This window comes from Opisthocomus hoazin, chromosome 21, assembly GCF_030867145.1.
Source record: "Opisthocomus hoazin isolate bOpiHoa1 chromosome 21, bOpiHoa1.hap1, whole genome shotgun sequence".
Classification (NCBI taxonomy): Eukaryota; Metazoa; Chordata; class Aves; order Opisthocomiformes; family Opisthocomidae; genus Opisthocomus; species Opisthocomus hoazin.
The window spans coordinates 10311781-10334023 of NC_134434.1; the positions used below are offsets into that span (position 1 = coordinate 10311781).

General features: G+C 37.7%; 1 protein-coding gene across 1 annotated transcript in view; it reads right to left on the reverse strand.

The window, feature by feature from the left end:
• Positions 1–22243, reverse strand: part of PITPNC1 (phosphatidylinositol transfer protein cytoplasmic 1) — an 85589-nt gene that overhangs the window by 31550 nt on the left and 31796 nt on the right. Inside the window, exons 3-5 of the mRNA XM_075441307.1 lie at positions 12727–12875; positions 8740–8828; positions 8306–8313 (exon numbers count right to left, since the gene is read on the reverse strand). Coding sequence (XP_075297422.1) covers positions 8306–8313; positions 8740–8828; positions 12727–12875 — 246 coding nt within the window. The remainder of the gene's footprint in view (positions 1–8305; positions 8314–8739; positions 8829–12726; positions 12876–22243) is intronic.

The following is a 22243-nucleotide window of genomic DNA, read 5'->3' on the forward strand; positions in this document are numbered from 1 at the left end:
TTAACGGCTCTGGGCAGCGCAGTTCTCTCCACTCTTTTAAGAAGTAGCAGGGTCCACCACAGGGCTTGGTGCTGCTCTCATGGTCCCATTGTCAGGTCTGAAAACTCCACTGACAGAAGGAACTTCAGTACAGCATCTTCCGCATTTACAGCTAATAGAAAGCTAACTCCCTTACCAAAGCAGTTCCTCATCCCTGGTTCTGACCAAAGTATCTTTACTTATGATCTAACTATAGAAATTCAGGAGTTGTGGGATGGAATACATTTTCAATACACAACAACTTTTTTCTTTATCAAAACAGTTGCTTTTAGGGTGCAGTTTCAGGTATAGCGGAGGATAAAAATGCAAAATGTGAAAAACCTTTCTGCTGTTGATTTGAAGCATGGTTACAGTTTTAGAGGAAATTTTGAATAAAGCCAAATGCCAGATTTCCCTCTTTACCTAGCTATCAAAAAATATCTACTATTTTCAGCCACTGTCTAGAGTTTACCAGCAAGGAGTCAGATGATGATACTCGGACATGCAGCCATTTCACGTATTGAACTTAAGGCTGCATTAGGCTGCCTGCAGCAGCTCAGCAAGCCACTGCTTCAATCTAGTTGTTTCCTGTGACCCAGAATCTAAACTCTACTGAAAAAAGAGATCTACTAGTCTGGTATTTCAAAAGAAAAGCCTAAGGATCTTCAGAGTATTACACAAGCAGAATAGTAAGTCTCATTTACCTTAACCCACCTTATAAGAGAGCAGACAGTCATTTTCTGCACAAAGCTATCTAAAGTCAACCTCCCCATATATTTACTATAAAGGCGAGGACTATCACTATCTAATTTGAGATTATAAATGGTAACACGAATGTATCCCAAATAAAAACTAAAATTCACCAAAAAGTACTCCATTGCAAATATATCTCCCAGAAACTCAACTGACTGGCAGCCACTGTTTTAGCAGCTGTGGGGGGTCTCACTGGCTTTCAGGAACACTTAGCAGGGTCCAAATTTTCGAACATTTCACAGAATGTGTCTCATGATTCATCAGCTGCACTCTGACTAATTGGCAGAGGGCTCTGGCAGAACCAGAAAATTGTTTATGCATCATTCAAAAGACTATTATTCATCTGGCAAAAAGTTGTTGGGTTTTTTCCCCTTCCTAAGTGGCTATGTATTTACTTAGCCAGGGATTAAAAAGTGTTACGCAACAGTTAGAATCAAACTTGGGAGTGAATGGTAGGTAATAAACCTTTGAGTAGATTTTTTATTTCAAAGCACCACTCCCTTTTTGCTCTTCCTCCCGCAGGGTGCGTGTTCCTCCAACACAAACCTGGCAGTTGATCGATGCACTGAGCACACAGAGGAATGCACAGGGCACCGGTGCCAGTTTTCCATTTCACTATCTCTACAGCTTGCAGGTTCCTGTTTGAATTGAATCTTTAAATTAGACTTACATTCTACATAACAGGACAAAATCTTCAGAGTCGTAGTGCCTTCAGTGTTAAGGTCCCTTTGTGTAACGCTCTCAAAGGAGGCGTCTTTTACACTGTGACCTCCAGATTTTTTTAGATATGTTATAAACTCCTTAAAAATTTGTTATAATCCAATACACCTGTGACACTCAAATAAGGAGAATATTCTGGGGTGTTTGTTTTTAAAATTTTCTATATTTGGCACCCCTTTTGGAAGAGCCAGGAGAGGTTTAAAGCTCAAGAGAGTAACCAGTGAAATAACCGGAGTCGGTTAACAGTAATTACCACATACAAGCATGGGTATTTCCAGATTAAAATAAAGTGAAATGAAAGCAGCATACGGAAAAGACAGACCACAGTTGCATTTTCAATTCACTACAGATAACCTCTTGAAAAACGAAAGGCCTATTTTTAGCATGATGATTGATTAGTGTTGCCATAGCAATAAGCAACACTTACAAGAAGAGGGGAGAACTTCAGTATGCCAAACCACTTGCCAAAGTCTTAAAGAGACAGTCAAACACATGTGGTGTTTCACAGTCATTTTATGGAGAGGACTGTAAAAATAACCTTTGCATAGTAATGACATCCGAAGTGGCTGAAGGAATTACCGTAGTTGCCAGTAAACACGGTGGACAGAGGGTGAATGAGAACGGTTTCTTTGCCCTCTGCACCCTGCTTTGTATGAGTGAGTGATATTTCATCAATACTGTTTTAGCTGGTTTCATTTTCCATTTGGTTGCTTTCTGCAGAACGTTCTAAGAACTGCTAGAGACTTCATCACTGCACTTCACTTCTCCTCCTCCTTGTGAATATTAATTCACAATTCTTGGGGGTTATTTCTGTACAGTAAAAATTAATCCCACTTTTTTTTTTTTAAGCAGCAGAAGCACATTCCCCTACATCTTAAGATAAAAGCCTGGAGAGGCAGACATCTAATGTAAATGGCTCTCTCTGATCTCCCACCACTTTTCAGACTTTTTTTTTTTAATATGGTCACATATATATTATTTTGCTAACACAGATGGAACTGGATCCTTTACGGAGCAATCTCCACGCAGCCTAGAGCTAAAAAACATGGTAAACTGCTACAAGGAGGTGAGACTGGCCAAGCAAAATTAGGTTTTTTTAATAGGGTAACATTTAGATACCTCATCCTTTGAATTCAAAATTTTTAGGCACTGTTTTGGTAGTCAGTGGGTAACAGCATTTCTTTATTGAAAATCAAAAACCTGGGAAAGACAAATGAGTCGTTACTTCTCGTTAACAGGCAAAGGGAAAGTGGGGACTATAGGGCAGGGGAAGGTTCCCAGAGTTCCTGTGGCAGGAGGGAATGCCCAGCACAGCAAGGGACAAGTAGGGAAATCGGGCAGGCATACACACACCAGCCCCAGAGCAACTGGAGGCATTTATCAACAAGACGGATGGATGGAATGGGAGGAGGGATGCAACCTGGGACATTGTCAATGCCTCTAGACAACGGCGAGGACTGAACAGAGAGACCTGGATGCAGCAGAAAAGTCAAAATCACACATGGGTATGGACAAACAATATGTCACCTCTACAGTTTATATGCAAGAAGGTATGTGAAGAAAACACAGTGGTGTCTCTATAGCATATCTCAAATTACAGTATTTCCTTCAGCTATTTACAGAAAGAATTAAGATAGTTTCTTTAATTAAACATTCAAAGTTTTTTTGAAAATGGCCACCACTTTATTGACTACCTTCACAGTACTCCGGACAGCACTGCACGTGAGCACGCAGAGCTGCTATGTGGTACACTTAGTTACCACACAAACTAGCATCAATCAGGATGACAAAGTTGGAAAAGAATAGACGGAAAGGGCTGGGCAGGGTGATGGCAGAACTTGGAAGATGTGACTCAATGAGAGGGAGAATTTGGAAAGCAAGATAAGCACCGGAAGGTGGCAAAGAGCAGAAAAAGTGCTCTTGAGTGGAAAGAGTAAGAACAATGCAAAAAAAGGGCTTGAAAATAAGCAAGGGAGTTAAACTCTCATAAACAAGCTCAGGAAGAAAACCACTATTTGTTTGTTTTACATACAATAACTTGACGATGAAACAGTCAACTAGTAAGTTGCCTCCAACCACTACAAAACTCAGCACTTATCTCTGTTGTTGCCTCCCTTTAGGATCTCCCTCTCTGATACGTGGGAACAGTAACCTGTTTATTGAGGAAGAACGGAAGTGAGAAGGAGCGTGCAGAAGCGAAAATGACAGTCCCATGAATCAGAGAGAGGTTTGGATTGCTTTATAATAAGCCAGCGGTGGAAAAAGGGAATTCTCCCAAGCAGTTTGATTTACTCTGCTTCAATGGGATTAAGCTATCCAGTGAGAATACAGGTTTGCAGCTTTCTAAAAATATAGTATTTGTTTTTTATAAATACTACAGACGTCCTTCCTTTTGCTAGAATCTCTAAAGGAATCAAATATGTGTTTTACTAGAGTAACGTCACCAGTTACCCTGTCTTCTAAGTTGGGGGGTGAGAGGGGAGGAATTTTGGTAGTAACTTCATATTAGGCTCTAATCCTGCAGTACAGATTCTGTGGCATTTTTGATGCAGACTCTTCATATAGTCAAGCTGGAGAAAAGTTTGTGCACTGAAGACTGATGGGTTACATCCAAACTTCAAGCACTAGTAATCAGATAAAGAGAACACAGCAAAAAAACTCTACAGATTCCTTGCAACGTTTATCTGAAACATTTTTTTTTCCTTCTCAAGTCCTCTGATTATAAAAATAATAATTACAAAAACATTCCTTCCAGATAATTTACTTCATGGATAAACTAGCAGCTGACTAAGTGAAGCACGTAACACGCCTGTTCTCAGAAGTAATCAGAAACCAGCAGGTCAATAACGGAACATTTAGCAGCTATCACTCTGAGGCCTCGACACATACCAGACGAAATGATTTTATTTGCCTCAGTCATTTGCTGTAGAAGAATTAGTGTCATTGTGATACATCAAAGGAATCATTGTCTCCTGCTTTCTGTTCCATAACTGTTTTTCATAAATATTCTGAATTGATATGCTATTCCTAAGTTAATTTGGGACATCAGCAGGTAGAAAGACTGCTCTTCCTCCTTGCAGAGAGAAAAACATGCCATTTTTAGTGTTTAGTTTGCTTTATATACTTATAATTGTGAAACTAACAATTGGACATAGATTATGCATAAAAAATTATACAGCCATTTTTAAAATTCACCCCCAGAACTGGAATATTGCTAACAACACTGGAGCTATTCAGATCAGAGAGCAAAACTATTTGAAATTATCCCCAGTAAACACCTGAACTGCACCTTCAAAGTCAGAAGAGTTTGCTTAAATTCTGTTTGTCTTTTTCCTAACCTCTTTGTACTCCAACTTGATAGCTCAACTTTGTTAGGCTTATTTTCAGTGTACTTTGATCATGTGAATTTTTTGTACTATGGTTGAGTCACCATACGTTCGTGATCTGATTATTTGTTTGCCAGAGGCTCCTCTCATTTTGTCCAGAATCTCAACTGTCGCTTGAACAGGTCAAATGGATATTTGCTCTGTGCTGCTTATTGTCTAACAATAGCTCGGTGCAGGTAAAGAAACTTAGTTCTATGCAATCCTTCTTCATTTGGTTTGAAATAGAGACAGGTTTGCTTTCTGGTTAATTATTTCTAATCTAGCTGGACAACCTTAGAAAGAGAAATAGGAAAGCCTCCTGAGAGTTCAGTCATTCTTGTGCACATATCTAAGAATAGCATAAATATTTTACACTAAAGATACATATTTGCAAATGCTGTGATAAGCTGGCACATAAGGGTTTGTTGAGAGCTGCAAGGCATCTTTCCTCCATCTTCCAGGTGAAAAAGGTTCCAGCCCGTGACTAGCAAAGCAAAGGAAATCTTTCTAAAAGCCAGCAGCCAGCAACAGCCATTCCCCAACAGCGTGTGTAGTGTGACAGGAGGCCCCCACCAGTACCCAAGTCCTGTAACTGCTCATAGAGCAGAGTCCCTAGGAGTTACTTCTATAGGGCTCTGTTCAGCTGCATCCCAAATACAGTATCCCAAATTTATGAGCTTAATATCAATCACAATATTCAACGAACTTATAAATAAAACTTAAACACTTATTTTGGCAAGACACCTTGTCAGGTTTCTATCACAAGATCAAAACCAAAGCAACGCCTGCTCTAAGTTTAAGAGACTTTCTCACATACAGTTCTTAAGTAATGCCCCAGCCACCAAAACAAGTATTTGAACTTGTAGGAGTATTTTATTCTCCAAATAGTACCCCCAAATCAGGATGACTTCCTTTGGCTTCAGCTTTGGAATATTTTTTCTACTTCCTCCTCCCTTTCAATGTCAGCAGGAAGCTTGCAAGGATCCGCTCAGGCTTTGATACAGCATTTCTTGGGATATTACCCACGTCTCATCTTCCTGATAGGAAGTCTTTTGTATTACAGTTTTAATGAGGCCCTCCTCCACAAACAGCACAGTGAACATTTAAAAATGCTCTCCTGACATTACAATATTTCACATATTACACATCACAAACACATCACTTGTGCAATAGTTCTGTTAAGCGCATTATCTTAAGTGTGTCATTTGCTTTACGTACTATTAATATGGTTGTCGAGACTTGGTAGTAGACCAAGCAGTCATCTCCTGCTGTTTGCTGCCAAAATTAGGGCTTTGCTGTGTAACAAATACCATTCCTTAAAGCAGATGCCATCATAACTGGACCCAGATTACAGAGTACTAACATCATGACACTCTCATTTCCATTCCTGTTTTCATGCATCTGAGCACTCTTGACTTTTTGTACTACCATTGCAGAGAACAATATTCTGGAGATTATTTTCAGTGCCTGCCAAGCTTTTTTTTTTTTTAGAAGATGTCCTAATTTCAGGTCCTTAAGAAGGTCATATTTATGAAATCCATAATATTTCACAGGAAAACCAGATTGATTAAATTATTCTGCGTTGAATCTCTGAATGCTAGTGTATGTGCTTGAATGCAATTTCTCAACAGCCTTTGTCTTTTACAACTGAAAAACCTTGAGACTATCAGCAAGATCCAGTCTGTTGTTCACATCCTCTTCCAAACCACTAACATACACTGAAATAACACTACTGAGCTTTTAAAGTCCTTGCTCTTTATTTAGAGTGGAACTTAACGAGGTTAAGCAAGGTGTGAACATACAATATAGCAGTATGTACTTGAGTCAATAAGATTATGCTTTATTTATCCAATTATTAGCCTGCCTATAGAATCAGTTTTCCTTGAAATGAGGCCAAATTTAATTCTTATGATATCCTACAGACTCTTTGGAGGGAATTTACTATCTTCAAGAAAAGGGTTTCCAAGCTATCTTATATATTTTGGGCAATGTCTGTGCATTTATTCTTTCTTTCAGAATTCTCTAATGAATATAGAAGATCAAAATTTAGAGAAATATTCCAGACAAGGACAGGAATTATTCCCAGTGATACATTTAACATTTTTGTTCTAGATACAACAGTTTGAGGCAAAGGCACTTTCTCTGTTTCCCTTGAAGATAATTTCATAGTCTATCAGCTCCACTAAAATATATTTTAGATTTTTGTGTGAAATACAGTTTCCTTAATCTGATCCCAGTATGTCTAGTTCTGTTTCCTTGCACCACGGTGAGTAATTAGTCCCCAACTCCCATAGGCAGTTATACTGTCACTTAGTGACTGCTTTGACTACGTTCCACATTTGTAGACCAATTTAATTTTTCTTTACAAGTCTCTTCAACCTTGCAATCATTTTTGCTGACGCTCTGGAACATCTCTGTAGCAGTATACCTTCTATAGACCTTCACCATAATGTGTTCCAGGTGTTGTCTCATCAGATTAGATAAAGATCACCTCTCAATTCAAATTCTACAAGTGCAGCATTGGTGTTTGGTTTTGATAATTTCAATTTTAAACATGAAACAAAGCAGAATATGTAATAAGTATCTACAGTACATACTGAAAAACAGTTTGGTACTTTGGATTTTCAAACCTGGTCATCCAAGTTTCAACTCTAAGTCTCCAGCTTTCAGATCTGAGCCTTTAAATCCTTTTATTTTTTCACATTTATCATATTAAAACCTTTTTCCTTTCCGTATTTACTGGCTTTAAAAAACATTTTGCACAGTGCACAAACATTTTGAGCACTTCAGCGTTAAGAAAACCAAGTGGATTATGTTTTATCTACAGTCAGAAGTTAAATTAAATCAAGCAGTTTCCGAAAAGTCCCTTCCCCTGGAACTTCCTCACCATCTCCTCCTCATCTGCCAAAGGCTGCTGAAAACTTACCATATATTATTGAGGACAGCACAGTTAAAACAATTTTTCTCATGATTTATGTGCTATATTTTGCCTTAGCTCTGCTAGAGGGAATAGCTGATTTTTCTGGGCACTGTGCCCAGATTATGTTTAATTTTGTCTACAGATTGTACAGTTTCCCAGATACTATAGCAGAGATGAACATTTTATAAGTTAATAAAACAATAAATAAAATGAAATCTGTTCTCATGTCTCCATGTAATAACTGGAACCTTAAAAGCCTTGCCCTGTTTTATAGAAGCTTCTATTTGTTACAGTCAGTGACTAAAAATATATCAAATTATTTTGAAGTGATAAAAAATAAGGTAAATACTTTATAGGCTCCCCACAGAAACACTTCAAATTTAACCTTATATTTCTAAACAAATAGCTAAAATAAAGTTCCACTACTGAATGCACTATATATTAGTTATATTAAGACGGAATCAGTTTGGAATACTATATTTCACATAATTATTCTGTTTTTAGAATAAAAATAGGAAGAAAAACTTACTGTGTATTCTGATTTCCAATTGTCCATTTGCAGAAAAAAGAATGATGAGGGAAAAGAAAAAAAAAAGTGAAAACAATGATGCAAGATCCTTACAGTAAACATATGTTAATAATAAAAAAATTTGTGTCAGATAATCTGCTGATTTGTATTTGACTAACGTCTATGGGACAATAAAGGGTACAAGTCAGCATAGAATCTAAGCACTTGATGCTTTCTTAGCAAGGAAGGAATTGCAGGGATATAACACTCCAGGTTTTACCTGTCCATAGCCTATAATCTTTACTTCCTGATATTGTCAATACAAGATGGAAAAATATATGCAGTTTAACACGGTAACCTGGCATCTGTGGCTCAATATGTAACTTGGAGCTTCTGAAAATAAGCTAAACTATCCAAATAGTAACATCAGTAACCATTTCTGCTTTATTCCTTACCTGTGATTGTATAAGGATAATAATTCCAAGCCTTCTCTGTAACATAAAATATTTTGGGAACGACTGCTCTAGCCCAGCTAGGCAGTTTGCTGAAAATAAAAAGAAAATACAAAATTAGAATGTGTTATGACTTATGAGTATTGTAGAAAAGAAGATACTTCCAAATGTGCTCATAATTTGACAGGTATTTCACTGGATTCAGCAATACCTAGACTTCACAACAGTATTTTCATCTCATGACTATGCATTCTGTCTCAGATTTCTCCATGAGCATATACGAAACCCAGCGTGTTTGTTCCCCTCTCAAAGTGAGCAATTTGGTGCCACTGCAATAACCTCTGGTCAGATTTAAACTGAGGTGGCAGATTTCAAGAGTTTATGGCCTCAAGCCTTTGGTCATGGACGAACTCCGCAGGTTAGAATGTACAAGGTGTATCTGTGTCACAAGTATTCTTAACCACAGGGAGGCACACTCTAACAACAGGTCATGAGTAAATATGTGATGCCAGTCCACTTCGATTCTGATTCCATTATTTCTCCTTCCTCCATGTTCTCTGCTGGCACACAAACCCTTACATTCAAATCACCTAGTGCGCAGTTTTTCCCACACTACCAACACGAATTCTTGAGTAGGAAGCTTTTACGTTAAAATTAACAAATCACTCAAAACACCTCTGTGAGGCTGGTAGGTAATATTAGTCCCATTTTGCTGATGGGAAAATCACAAAAGTGAAGAGAATTCACAGAACTGACGTTACAGCTCAGAGCTCAGTCTGTCAAGAGAACTTACCGATGCGGTGGTACAACAGTAGTAGAGTAAGTAATGAAAGATGTGGATACAGCACGTGGAAAGATCATTAAAGGGTAATTAAATAATACTATAGAAGAGTGGGAGCCTTTCCTTTACCATGCATCTTGGGTCTCATCTCCAGAACTCTGGTCACTCTGGCCAAAGAAGTGATGAACAAACACGTCTTTCAAAAAGAAAGCAATTCCATGAAAATTCATCTTTCTACCCTCTCTGAATGACATCAGTTAGATCACTGAAGCTGCTAGGAACCAAGATGCAGTTCTAGTCACTCAAAGGAAGGCAGACCTTTGGAGACCGCAAATGTCACCATACTTCAGGGACTCGGATAAATTGTGGTTGTCTGGTGATGTGCTGAGCAGATCACCCAGCCTAAGACTGAATCTTTACTGAACTAAAGTAGATGCTTTCAAACCACAATTTTCCAAGTGTAAATGTTTGAATCGGTTATGTTTAGACAACGGTGTGCAGAAAGTAAGCCACCTTTCCATATCAGCAAATCTCTGAGGCAAAATACAGAGGTTTGGATCACTAAGGCATATTTAACCACGATCTAGCTGCACATAAATATTGTACTTGTCCAAGGCAAAATGCAGATGTTAGTAGATTATCTAAAGATTCAAAGTCAAGTGCATTGACTTTTGCTCTTTGATGACATTGCTTACAAACAGATTCTGTTCTTTGCACAAAGCCTTTCTGTGTACAGTCTTTCAAACAGCATTTTACATATCGCGTAACAGACTTCACTGTATCAGATCTTTTGTTAGCCCCTGTCAGTGTCTTTTTATGACTATCTCCATGCTCCTCTCTTACCCCTGCTAAACTTTACTCTGATGCCTAAATAACAAATACCTCAGAACACAGACTTTCAGCTTCTGAAAAGAAAGGCCCAGCAGGAGAGAAGTAGCAGTAAACAATTCTGAATATAAGTAAGGCGTACACTGACACTACAAAATTTTACTGGTAATGTCTTTATTAACATACAGGTGCTCATTTCGCCTTTTCTTTGGTTATTGTTGTTTTCAGTGTATTTGCCTGTCTAACTATCTTTGCTGGTATGGCACATCTTCAAAACAAATAATTTTATGGGCAAAACATACACTATCTTCAGAATTGTCAGCAAGTTATAGACAGACATGAATTGTTCCAAGGGTCTGCTCACAGAAAGAAAATATAATATTTCTATTTTAACAGCACAGGTATCTGTTGATCACATTCTCTCTTTTTTTTTTATTTCTTCCTTCCCCAGATGAAGTTCAGTCTGTCACCACACAGGGAGGAAATGTTTCGTAAAGGCATTCCAGCTGAAACCACTGGTAAGCAAGTAGATCCTCTGCAAGAATTAAAGTATTAGCAGGCAAGAAAAGATAAATGAAAATAATGCACAAATGTTTCCAAGAAACCATCACTGAAATATATAAGCTCAAATTTCTTCAGGAAAGATCAGTCCAGAGCAAAGTAAAGTGAAGCAAAGCTAGCAAGTTTATTAGGGCAGTGGACCCTGGAAGCAGAAAATTATGAAGGTGTAAGGAGTCCCACTCCTCAAGGAGGGCAGGCAGAGCAGTTTTCAGCACACCTTGTATGGCAGCACATCTGCTTGAGTGAGGTCTTCCAGAGAGATCCTGGCCTCCCAGCAAAATCCATAGTTGCCTGAAAACCCGCTGACCCTTGTCACAAAGCTTTAACAGTAATGCAGTATCTGGTGGTATTGTGACACCAAACCAGAATCACGAAAGTTTCAAACAGCAGATCTGGTGATGATTAATAATAATTGTGAATGCTCACTGATAAACTCAGTAAGCCTGACTTGAAACAGCCACCGTAGCTTTAGGTAAACCTCCCAAGCTCTTGTAGGCACACAGATCTTCTTTGTCAATGTTCATACCCATCTTTGGGTAAGAGACACTTTGTTCCATTGCCTGCACCACCAGAAACTGTATGCTTTCCAAGTATGTGTTGTAGAAGCTTTCTAGGACACAGTCTTTGTGGTTATTCTGAATTACCTTAAAATCGTAATTCTGAATATACTCTTCAGTGCCTAAAGCCTTATCTCTTTTTAACATGCAGGAAAAAAATATCCAGAAACATAAACCGCCCAAACTTCTGGGAGCTCTACAACAGGAACACATTTATTGATTTTTACCAAGTCCCATATCTAGCCTTTGAGAGAACAGAGTTACAACCACAATAATATTAAACGTTGGCAAGATATATATTATTGGACTCGTCTGTGTGTGCATGCAACATTACTGGTGATTCAATTTAGCCTGAATTAAGGTTAGATATGTCAGGATTGCACTGGAGGAGTAACTTGCAATGTAGAAGCAATAGCTGTAGTGTTTCTATGCCCACTACGAAATGCTGCAGAGCATAAGTTTAATAAAACAAAACGCTCTGGGGAATAGAAGAACATCAGAAAAGCAGTGATTTTGAATTAGATCAGCAGTAGTAAAAATGGGAACAGATTGAGCAATATATTTCATAGGACACACACAAAAAAAGAAATTTAAAACATCCCCAGCCTTTGAGTGTGGAGGCATTGACCCTCAGTAGTATAATTTCATCATAGGACGAGATACATATTTCATTTTAAGAAATTATGGAACTTTTGGGAAACAAAAGCAATTTTTTCCATCATGTCTTTAAGCCTACTGTTTTGGTACAGAAGGTCATCATTGTACAAGCCTAATGGTCATTCACAGTGTCAATTAACTTCGCTGAGACAAATCTCTTGTCACCAAAAATCGGATACTGTCTTTGTGACATTATTATGAGGTGAGAAACCCTTAAACCTTTTAGTGGTTTGGGCTTTTTGAGGGACAAGGTGTTTGGTTTTTTTCGTTTTTAGTTTTTTGGTCGTCCTCTCTCCCTAATTTTTGAAAACAGAATGACAAACTGTTAAGTGTAAAAGACAACAATTTTCTGATTTTCAGTACATCCTTAACTTCAAGTTATAATTCTTTCTCTTAGAAAAGATACTCTAGAAGAAATGGCAACTAATCCCTCTATTTCAAGCCACTGATCTATCTCACCTTCCTTCTTCCTGCAGCTACCAGGAAGTGGCATGTATTCATGGGAACAAATTCTACTTGAAACAGAAAGGCTATTGCCTGGAAGGGATATTCCTCGCAAACTTTTGTTACAGTCCATGCTGACAGAAATAGTTTTATTGCACTTGCCTATTGAGATAGACCCGTTTTTCTGTTAGCTGACCATTGCCATGGTTTGGATCTTCATAAGGTTCATTCTGCACCACTTCCACACCTTCACCTCGGTCACTCTGCTCATGGCTATGCTTGCTTATCATGTACAGCTGTCCAATTCTGTACTGCAAAGCAAAATCAAGAACAATGTATTAGTTTTATGTAACACACATATTCAAAAGCCACTGTCATACAATGATATACTGGTATGTGCAAATAAAAGGTAGTTCAAGGGTGAAAACCAGTATTTTGCAGCTTCATTTAGACCTATGATTTGGGGTCCTCCCATTATCTTATTATGTCCAGGGCACCACTTGTGGAAAAACATAACAAAACCTGTGTGTATATAGATGTAAAGAATCAGGCCATTCCTTTATTTTTAGACTGTATTTGTAAATATATAAGGTAAACATAGATAAACAATTGATTTCCTGCTTCCATATGCTGACATGCAACGGGATTTTAACCAGCTGGTGAACTCTAAAAATTCTATGGGACACAGGATTGTCCTGTCACGCCAAGACAATGCCATATAACAAAGCCCTGCAAAAAAGATTCAGGAGAACTACTGCAGATTCACAGAAACAGGAGTGCCAGCTCTTAAGAAAAAACCCATGTAGACTCTAAGTCCTTCAAAAATAAGTTTGAGACAAGTGATTTGGCAATATTATTAAAACGAATTTAAGCACTTACATGTTCCTTCTTATATAGGCTCTTGAGTTACTTAGGAAGCCAAAACCCAGGAGGGTTGAACCAACATTGCTACCACAGAAAAATAAATTGTACCAGCAATTGATTTTTTTTTTCTCAGTAAGTCTGCATCTGCACCATGGCTTTTGCCCCCAGAGAAATATAACAAGAATTAGATCCCTGAACTTTCATTAGCAAAGATTTTAGAGTAAAATTGTACTTTCCCACATATTTTTCTGGTCTGAGATTTTATTCTCACTTAAGTCCTTTCCACATTCTTGATCATGGTTCTTACAACAAACTGTCTTTGGACCTATCCAGTTTTCTCCACTTGGATCCCTCTCTCCCCCAAACTAATTTATTTAGGCATATACATGCTAATCACTTCAATCACATCAATCACTTCAAATACAAAGAACAACCTGTTAATTTAGAGAATGGCTGAGCTACTACACAAGCTGCCAAGTACTAGCTCAGCATAAGCAAACAAAAGCATAGTGACAGTCTGCCCTCAGAAAAGTCTCTGAGATTCTTGTGGTTATTACATATTATAAACAGCAATCTTATCACAGACGTTTAAAAGCCCAAAAAGCCCAATTCAAAAGAGCAATTAGCTGGGAAAGAAAACCCCAAACTATCACAGACCTTAGTGACAACTGCCAACAAGACAGTCTTGCTAACAAAACTATAAGGAATAGGATCATGGAGATCTCCCTACAGATGTTCTTCAAATTTCACACAAACTCATCTCATTCCCCTGCAGCAGGCAGGCCTCAAGAAGGTAAGAAATGTAGAACTTGCATCCTGCAGGATCATTTGCTCAGGCGCCAGGGATTTCCCTTCTAGGCTGAATGGACACCTCCTACTCCCTTGCCAGCCACACACTACAACAGTGAAGCAAATGATTTGCATCAAAAAAGTGCCTTTCAGCTCATAACTCAAAAGTACTATAAATGCCTCAAGTTTATAAAAAGGTTCTTTAAAGGCAAAAGGGTGCTCTGGGCGGGGGGATGAGGTACATTGGATCTATTTTCTTTTTGTCTAATCTAATTGGGTAATTTCAGTGGATTTTTTTGCCATTACCTTTCTTCAAATATCTCCTCACAGTGAAGAAAATAACCCACTCTGAACACTTGTTGGAACTAGCAAAAAAGAGGTGTAGGAAAAAAAGAAAAGATACAGATGTCATAAAACTAGCGAGTGTCATACAGGTCAGGCCAATTAATTGTGAAAATGTGATCCTTGTGATGTCTGGAAAAAAACCCCAAACAAACAGTAAATCTCTGCGTAAGTGCTGGCTACGCAGCTTAGAGGCGCCTGGAAATTTCAGTGTTATACACACAATATTTCTGCCTCTCCTTTCTCCTCTTAATTGGTGAGAATTAATGGCCTTTTTTTTTTTTAATTAGAATGGTAATTTCTTTATCCTATATAATGTTACAGAATCTACCCTCTCACTACACAGAAATATACCTAAGACATTCACTAAAATGGTAAGTAGAATAATGCTCTTTAAACAATCTGATGCTGGGACCATCTCCTGCCTATACAGTCAGCTCTCTCCTTGCTGATACCTCTTTCACACAAAATGTCCCTATTTCAGAGATAAGCCCTAAAATTATTTTTCTTGCTAATTCAGTTATCTACCTTAGTCTCTACTGAATCCTTTTCTTCTCAGTCTCATCACAGTTTAGTGTCTTCTACTAATCTTCAAGGGTCTGCAGAGCTGCAGGTCTCATACATACCTTTTAACTAGTTAAATGAAAAATTGTCTTCTCTTTTTCACCAACAACAAATGAATGCACTGGTACACAGGCAAGGCAAAGTTTGTGGACAGAGGTAGTATATTTTATTTGACCAACTAGTACAGCTGGAAAAAGGAGAACTTTCAGGCACATGAAGCTGTTCTTCAGATGTGAAATCAAAGATACGTACTTCAAAGCTGAATGCAATTTGAGAAAAAATGCTTTGCCTTTAGTTAGATATGTATCAATTAGACCACCTGGGAGTAAAGATGCTTACTGCCTGTGGACTGATAAGGATGTCTGAAAAGAGGAGAGGTGATAAGGTGCTTATCTTCTAATGGAAAGAAAGAGATCAGTAATTTATAGCCTGGGGAACACGAAAAGGTTAAGTGAGGAAAGTGAAGAGGAATTGCAACTTACCATAAAGCCAATATTTCTATTGAGATAGCTATTGAAATTTTTGTTATCCCATAAAGTTATGACTTTTAGTTGCCATGGACATCTCTGGAAAGTGTTTCATGATTGCACATATCACTGCATGCTTTGATTCCTACTTCCATGTAGTCCTTTGCAATTTTGCTCTCAGTTTTAAGGGTCAAATACAAACCTCTCAGTTTCTGCTGGAAATATTGGATCAGAACATCAAGAGCAATGTACGTTCACACTAACAACTAACAATGGGGTTATACTAAAGCATTCATTTGCTCCAGTATCCTGAACCAGAGATATCCACCTATAACAACACCACGTTTTGCTAACAGAGATTGTTGTTCTTTCATGGACCCATATCACCAAAAATTGCTAGCAAAATATCAAATCACAAAGACTGTAAATCAATCTGATTACATGGTTAAGAGTGGCTAAGCTGCATACCTGCTGCACTCTTCAGATGATGATCAGTGTTGCCAAGTACAAATTGCTTTACAGATGTTGCACAGGCAGTGCTTAAAGAAAGGTTCCACTTCTCTGATGAGACTCAAAATCACACACGCTCCAATTATACCTAAGATCTCACAGAAGGTATCCAAGGCAGCTCAGCGTGGCGTTTCTCATTTGGAAGATGCTGAAGAAAAGACAAGCCACCACAACGGGTGCTGGACAGCTCTTCTGTAGGAATCCTACTGCTGCTTGCCTCTCCCCAGGCAACGACTTTCCAAACCTACGGATCTGAGACTAGTCAATTGGAAATATCCACCTTTCATATCTATTGAAACGACTGTGCAGTCCTGCTAGAAGGCAGCTGTATTCTGCAAAAGAAGCATACTTTTCCACGTACTTTAAAGTTGCTGACTTAGCTCTTTTGCGTGCTATTAATTTGATTTTATCTGGTTTATAAAATTTTAATATCATTCTAGAGCAGGATGAAAAAACAGATAACTTCCAAAATTATAGTACTTCATTAAGTCAGAGAGTATGCAACTATTATTTCAGCTAAAACAACTTTTTTAAAAGTGTATGTTTATATTTACACTAATAAAATCGAAAACAAAGACGTGTCTTTTAGCACTTGTTGAAATTTAAATGCCTGAACCGGTCACTGTTTTTTCTAAGTTCCTATCAATATTGCAGAAAAACAGCACTTAAGAAACATTTTAGTGCAGTAAACAATGCTCATTATTCCTGCAAGAGTAAACTGATGTGCCACTACGATTTATGTTGCCCTATCACAATCTGAATTTCCATGTTCTTAGCTGTAAGATAATTTTCCAAGACCATACTGTTTCAAGAAAGTCAGTAAAATTTCACACGGTGGCCCCTGATCTGAATTTGGGTCTGGAGAAAAATTCTTTGAAAAAATCCTTAGTTTAATACGGGACAATTTCTTCAATATCAAAGGCAGAACTTCAACAAACAAAGGCACTGAATGTGGAGTTAGAGATTTCTAACGATCTTGCTACACAGCTTTTGCAGTAGACTTCATGTTTCTCAACTCCTAACGAGTTAGACATTGTCTCCGTGGTGACTTCTCTTTTCCTTCAACAGACAGATGGTGTTTGCCTATTGGGAGTTTAGTCACACAAGAAACAAGGTTTATGTTAGCAACAGCATAATGATGGTCAATCTGATTTTATTCAAAATTGTACGTGAGACCAGAACCACTTTTTTGGTGTTCTTGACATAGGATGAAAAAAAAAAAAGAAAAAAAAAAACCAAAAAAGGGGGGTCCATCCTACACATCTTTCATTTGTAGAACTCCCATTGTCTTCAGCAGAAGCTACAAATCCTTGCACAAACATGTCTGAATTTTTTTCAGCCTGACTATTGCCCAGTTTTTGATCTAATACTAGTCTTAGAGTACAACCTTTCAAATATAAATTGAAAACAAATTATGCCAAAGCTATCCATAATGTGTAATTTTTATACCATTCCTTGAAGTCTTCATCTGAATGCTCACAGAAAATATAACAGATTTATCACTGGCTTCATCTTGTATGGCAATTCTTACATTCAAAAGAATTGTTGAACCCTTTCATCTACGTTTACTTTTCTATATAACTAGACTAAACCATCCTGGATGGTATTGCCATTTCAGTTTATACAATTTATTATTTTAAGTCACTAGCGAGATCCCTCCCTGCAGTCAGAAGCTAGAATCTAGAAGATGCTGAATGTCTTTTATACCTATTAAAGGTAATTATTGCTCAGTGCACTGCATTTTGACAGTGGAAAGTATTTCTCACACAGTGATTCATGCCAAAACACGCCAGCGGTTTCTAGCCCTGTCCTCAGAAAACTGCAAAGGTAAAACAGAAAAAAAAGAAGAAATCCAGAAACAACTAAACTGAAACAGACCTGTACTTGTGCACAAATGTGCTCCTTTGCAGAGGCAGCTATAAAGGGCAAAATCCTGCCTCCACTGATGGCAATAATTGTTTTATCATTGACCTCAATTTAGTAAAGACTTACTTCTAGCAAGAAAATATAATGAACCAACTTCATCATCAGCTACACTGAATCCAAGGACATTGATTATGGCAAAGCAGTAGCAATTTGATTAAGGAATTATAATTTATATAATGCTGCCTTGTTAATAGAAAACAACCTTTAAACCGATTGATACGCTTCTGATTTATTTTCAATTCATAGTCTCTGGAACTCTTTGTATGCTCCTTGGTGAATGTGTTCCAAGACTTCATTTCAGGCCATTGTTTTACTAAAAAGATGAATAGGAATATTACTCAGCACTTGTATAATAATTTCCAAGTTCAGAATTATTTAAAACAAGTTCTGATTATTCCTCAAAGTACCACCATGAGATAAGAACAGTGATCCCCAGGTAAGTGACTTGCCCAAACATGCATAGCCTGTCACTCCAAGCAATCTCTTAACAGCAACTTTACAGAGATATTCTATGTCTGGAAGAACTTCTTTGAAAATGTACTTGTTTGAGTAACTATCTTTGTTTCGGAGGACACACTTAAGTTTCCTATTGTATGTTTTGTTTTTATGGTAGGAAGCATTGTTTTCAGGTCTTGATCAAGACCTAAGCCCCACACTACCATAAATATGAAAATTTACCTTTAGATATTGAAAATAGGTAAAGACAGCATTGTCCTTATTTTATATTTAATTAATTGGAACAGAAATTAAATAACTACCTCAACCTTAAAGAAGATGTCTGTGATAGAACAGGGAATTTAACCTCAATCTAGTGATTTCCAGCTTCAGTGGTTTCACCACAAGACACACCTTTAATTTTTTTAAAATTCTAAACAGTAATTACTTAAACAGAAGTGGTTTCTCTTATCTCACTCACTGACTATAAATCCTTCAGGTTATTAGTGTTATTAGACAACATTCTGTCTGCCTTCTGAAATGGGTGAAGCCTAACGCATCCTCATGCTCATCTGGAGGTTAAAGCAGGGCCCTCACATGGGGGCAGTTACTGCACTAGCTGATAGAGCACCAAGATTGTGCCTTCTGATCCCCATACTTGGGTAGATGATGATTCATAGCTATGAAGACTAATTTAACAAAATCTTTTCCATTACAAAGCTCCAGGTTCTGACAAGGTGATTTGTTTTCCTTGGTATTACATTCCTAGATCAGTATTAACTAGCATAGGGGAATGTACAATGTGCTGGTATTTGATGTTTCATGTACTGGACGATTTGTATTGGCTTCTGTTTGGCTTGCTTTTTGAATTAGGTTTTTGTTTGGTCTGTTTTTATTTCAGTTGGACTTCTGGCTCTCAGATCTACTACTTTGAAAGCAATGAGTATCTCTCATTAACCACCTCCTCAAGATTTTACTGCAGGACATTGCTATGGAGGGAAGTTAGACTTGTAATCATTGCAGAGTTAGAAAACTTCTTGCCACTGAAATGGCAAAAACAGAGAACACAGAAGGAGTGTGTTCTTACAGCTTGGTGTAGTGCTTTGCAGAGATACCCAGACTACCCCTGAATTGATATTAAATCTCTTTTAGCCTGGCTGAATAGCAGTGTGGAGTCTACACGAATACATTACTTCTAGTTTTTAAGCTAAGCTGTTTAGAGCAAACTGGGCACCTTTGCACTGCATTCTCTTTGCCATGTAGAAATACACTAAGTGCAAAGAAGTTTTTATGAACTGTTTTTTTAAAATGGCTGCCCCCGAGGCACAAATACAAAAAAGTAGCTCCAGAGGCAAAGGTAGGTTTCTAAATTATTGTCTCCAAAAGTAAATCTGTTTTTACTGATACAAAAGATCAATCAGCCTTCTGAAACAACAGAAGGATTGACTCATTACAAGAATGAGTAACACCAAAACTCTACGCAACTGACCTTAGATAATTACAGATTATTAGTGAGGTGCAACAGTAAAGTGAGTGCCATAGTTCCAAGTGTCATTTTATCTTTGGGTTTAAACATATTAGAGGCGTAGTTTGTCTTGAGAATCAGTTGTAGGTAGCATCTGAATTGAACAACAAGGCAACACAGAAAAACCCTGTAATGAGAAAAATGTACACAGCAGGAGGAGCAGCCATATGAGAAATCAAGACAATATTCACCAACAACCAGTGGGAGAAACAATAGATGCAAGAGAATTAATGTTAAATATTTCAAAGGGTTATTTCGTCTATAGATGATTTTATGTGATTAATGCCATTACTGCTCAGGACAGTAATCTGCGTAAAACTTCCTACACCAACTGAATAACACAGATTAAATTTCTGGCGAAGTGCTGTCCCTGTTACAGGATGTCCATTGCTTCATCACAGTACAAACGAGAGAGCCAACCCTGCCTGTGTAGCCATTTGCCTGTCTAGTAGTCCTTAGGCTAAATTAAAGCTAAGGCAGGAAAACACAGAATGAGCTGTCGGGAAGGCAACAGTACTTTCTGAGCTAGCATACAATGAATGGTTTAAAGTAATTTCATTCTGAAAACCAGCCAGATTAACAAGGTCTATAAAAAACTTTAGCAGGAAGGCTATAACAACAACTATAAACATCTAAGTCCTAAAATCTGAATGTCAGTATGATGCACTGTTGTGATTTGAGGCCCTAGAAAACCGTACAAGTCATGTAGTGGTATAGATGTCACTTACTCTAGTAATATATAAAGAATCTGACTAGCTAAAGGTTAGAGTTAAGCTTGAAATTTTTCTTTCAATTAATTCCTGCATGCATCTGCGATTCACAATGCACTACACAGCTGCTGACTTGCATCAGCATTCTTCTTTAGTATTGCCCAAATTCACAGGAACATGCTTTTGTAGCCTCACAAACAGTCGCAGCAGAAATAGTTGACTTTTGCATGCTGTGAAGTGCAATTCTTATTGCTTTCAGGTTTGATTTGCCTTTTCAAGGAAGAAATTACATCCTTAAGATACTTTATCTGTTTAAATTCCTGTGAATGACGGTTCAGCAACAATATATTGGATGTGCAGAAACACAGTATCCTCCTGTAGTATTTTCAGCTAAAGAAACACAGCCTACTCTAAATCTGCAGTATCTTGGCACACAATGGCTTACAACCTAAACGAGTGACACTAAAATCAATAGGAGCTGGTCCAGAGCTGTGGTTAATAGGTGTACAATGAAAATTAAAATAAATGACAATTAAGTTGCAAATTTTCAGCTTTCATGCAAATGTTTTGCCAAATATAGCTCATGTCCTGTTCACATGGTAGTAATTTCATGTTTCCACACCAGCTGTGCTATTGAAAAAAAGTCAGTTGTTTATCCTGAGTGTACAAGCTCACACAATTTTTAAGAATCAGTTTTTATTAACAATATTTTACTGTGAGTCAGCTGGTTAAATTTTTCAACCATTTTACACTATGTGGTTTTTACATAAATACTGATAATATTCTATTACTTAAATTTATGAAGATACATGTACTTCCTACAAAGGATGCACATAAATTTTCAGGAGGCTGTCTAAAATGTCCTCTGTGGGAAAAGGGACTTACTGTGTTGCTTGACGACTTATAGCCAGTCTGTCAGTAACACCTGCTGAAACGCTCTTCACATCTACTGTTCCCTATTTAGGAGTACCTGCCTCTCATTAAGCCACAAATATGCCATGCCTTACTTACAGCTTATTGCTTTTCATGCAAAACTCAATTGGCCTTACAGTGCAAAACTGGTTTGATAACTATCAAATACTACTGATGTCTTTTCTAAGTCAATACAAAAGAACATTTTAGTTGTTAACCACAATTCATTCATGAGATCATAGTTAACTTGCAGGCTGAAGTTCAAGGACCTGTTTAGTAAATCTCTTAAAATTTTAACTTAGAATGCAGTAAAATCAAGCAAAACTTCAACATCATTTTTGTAGAGGTTACTTAAGTTTTTTTAGTAACCCAAACTCTTTTCCTGATATTCCAGGAAAATACTATTTCCATTTCAGATATTCCAAGAAAAGTCAGAATGGAAAAGCGTAGGCTTCCTTCTTGATCACTGTCACTGGTCTCTCTTCAGCAGCGTGCACTAGCCCTACATACAGGGTGGCACATGAATCTATTGCGCTCGAGTGAAAAGTAACATTCTCCATGGATTACTGATGGTGATTGAGAAGCTTGCTTTATTAAACCAGACAGCAAAAACTCCTCTGTGTTTTTCCATTAAA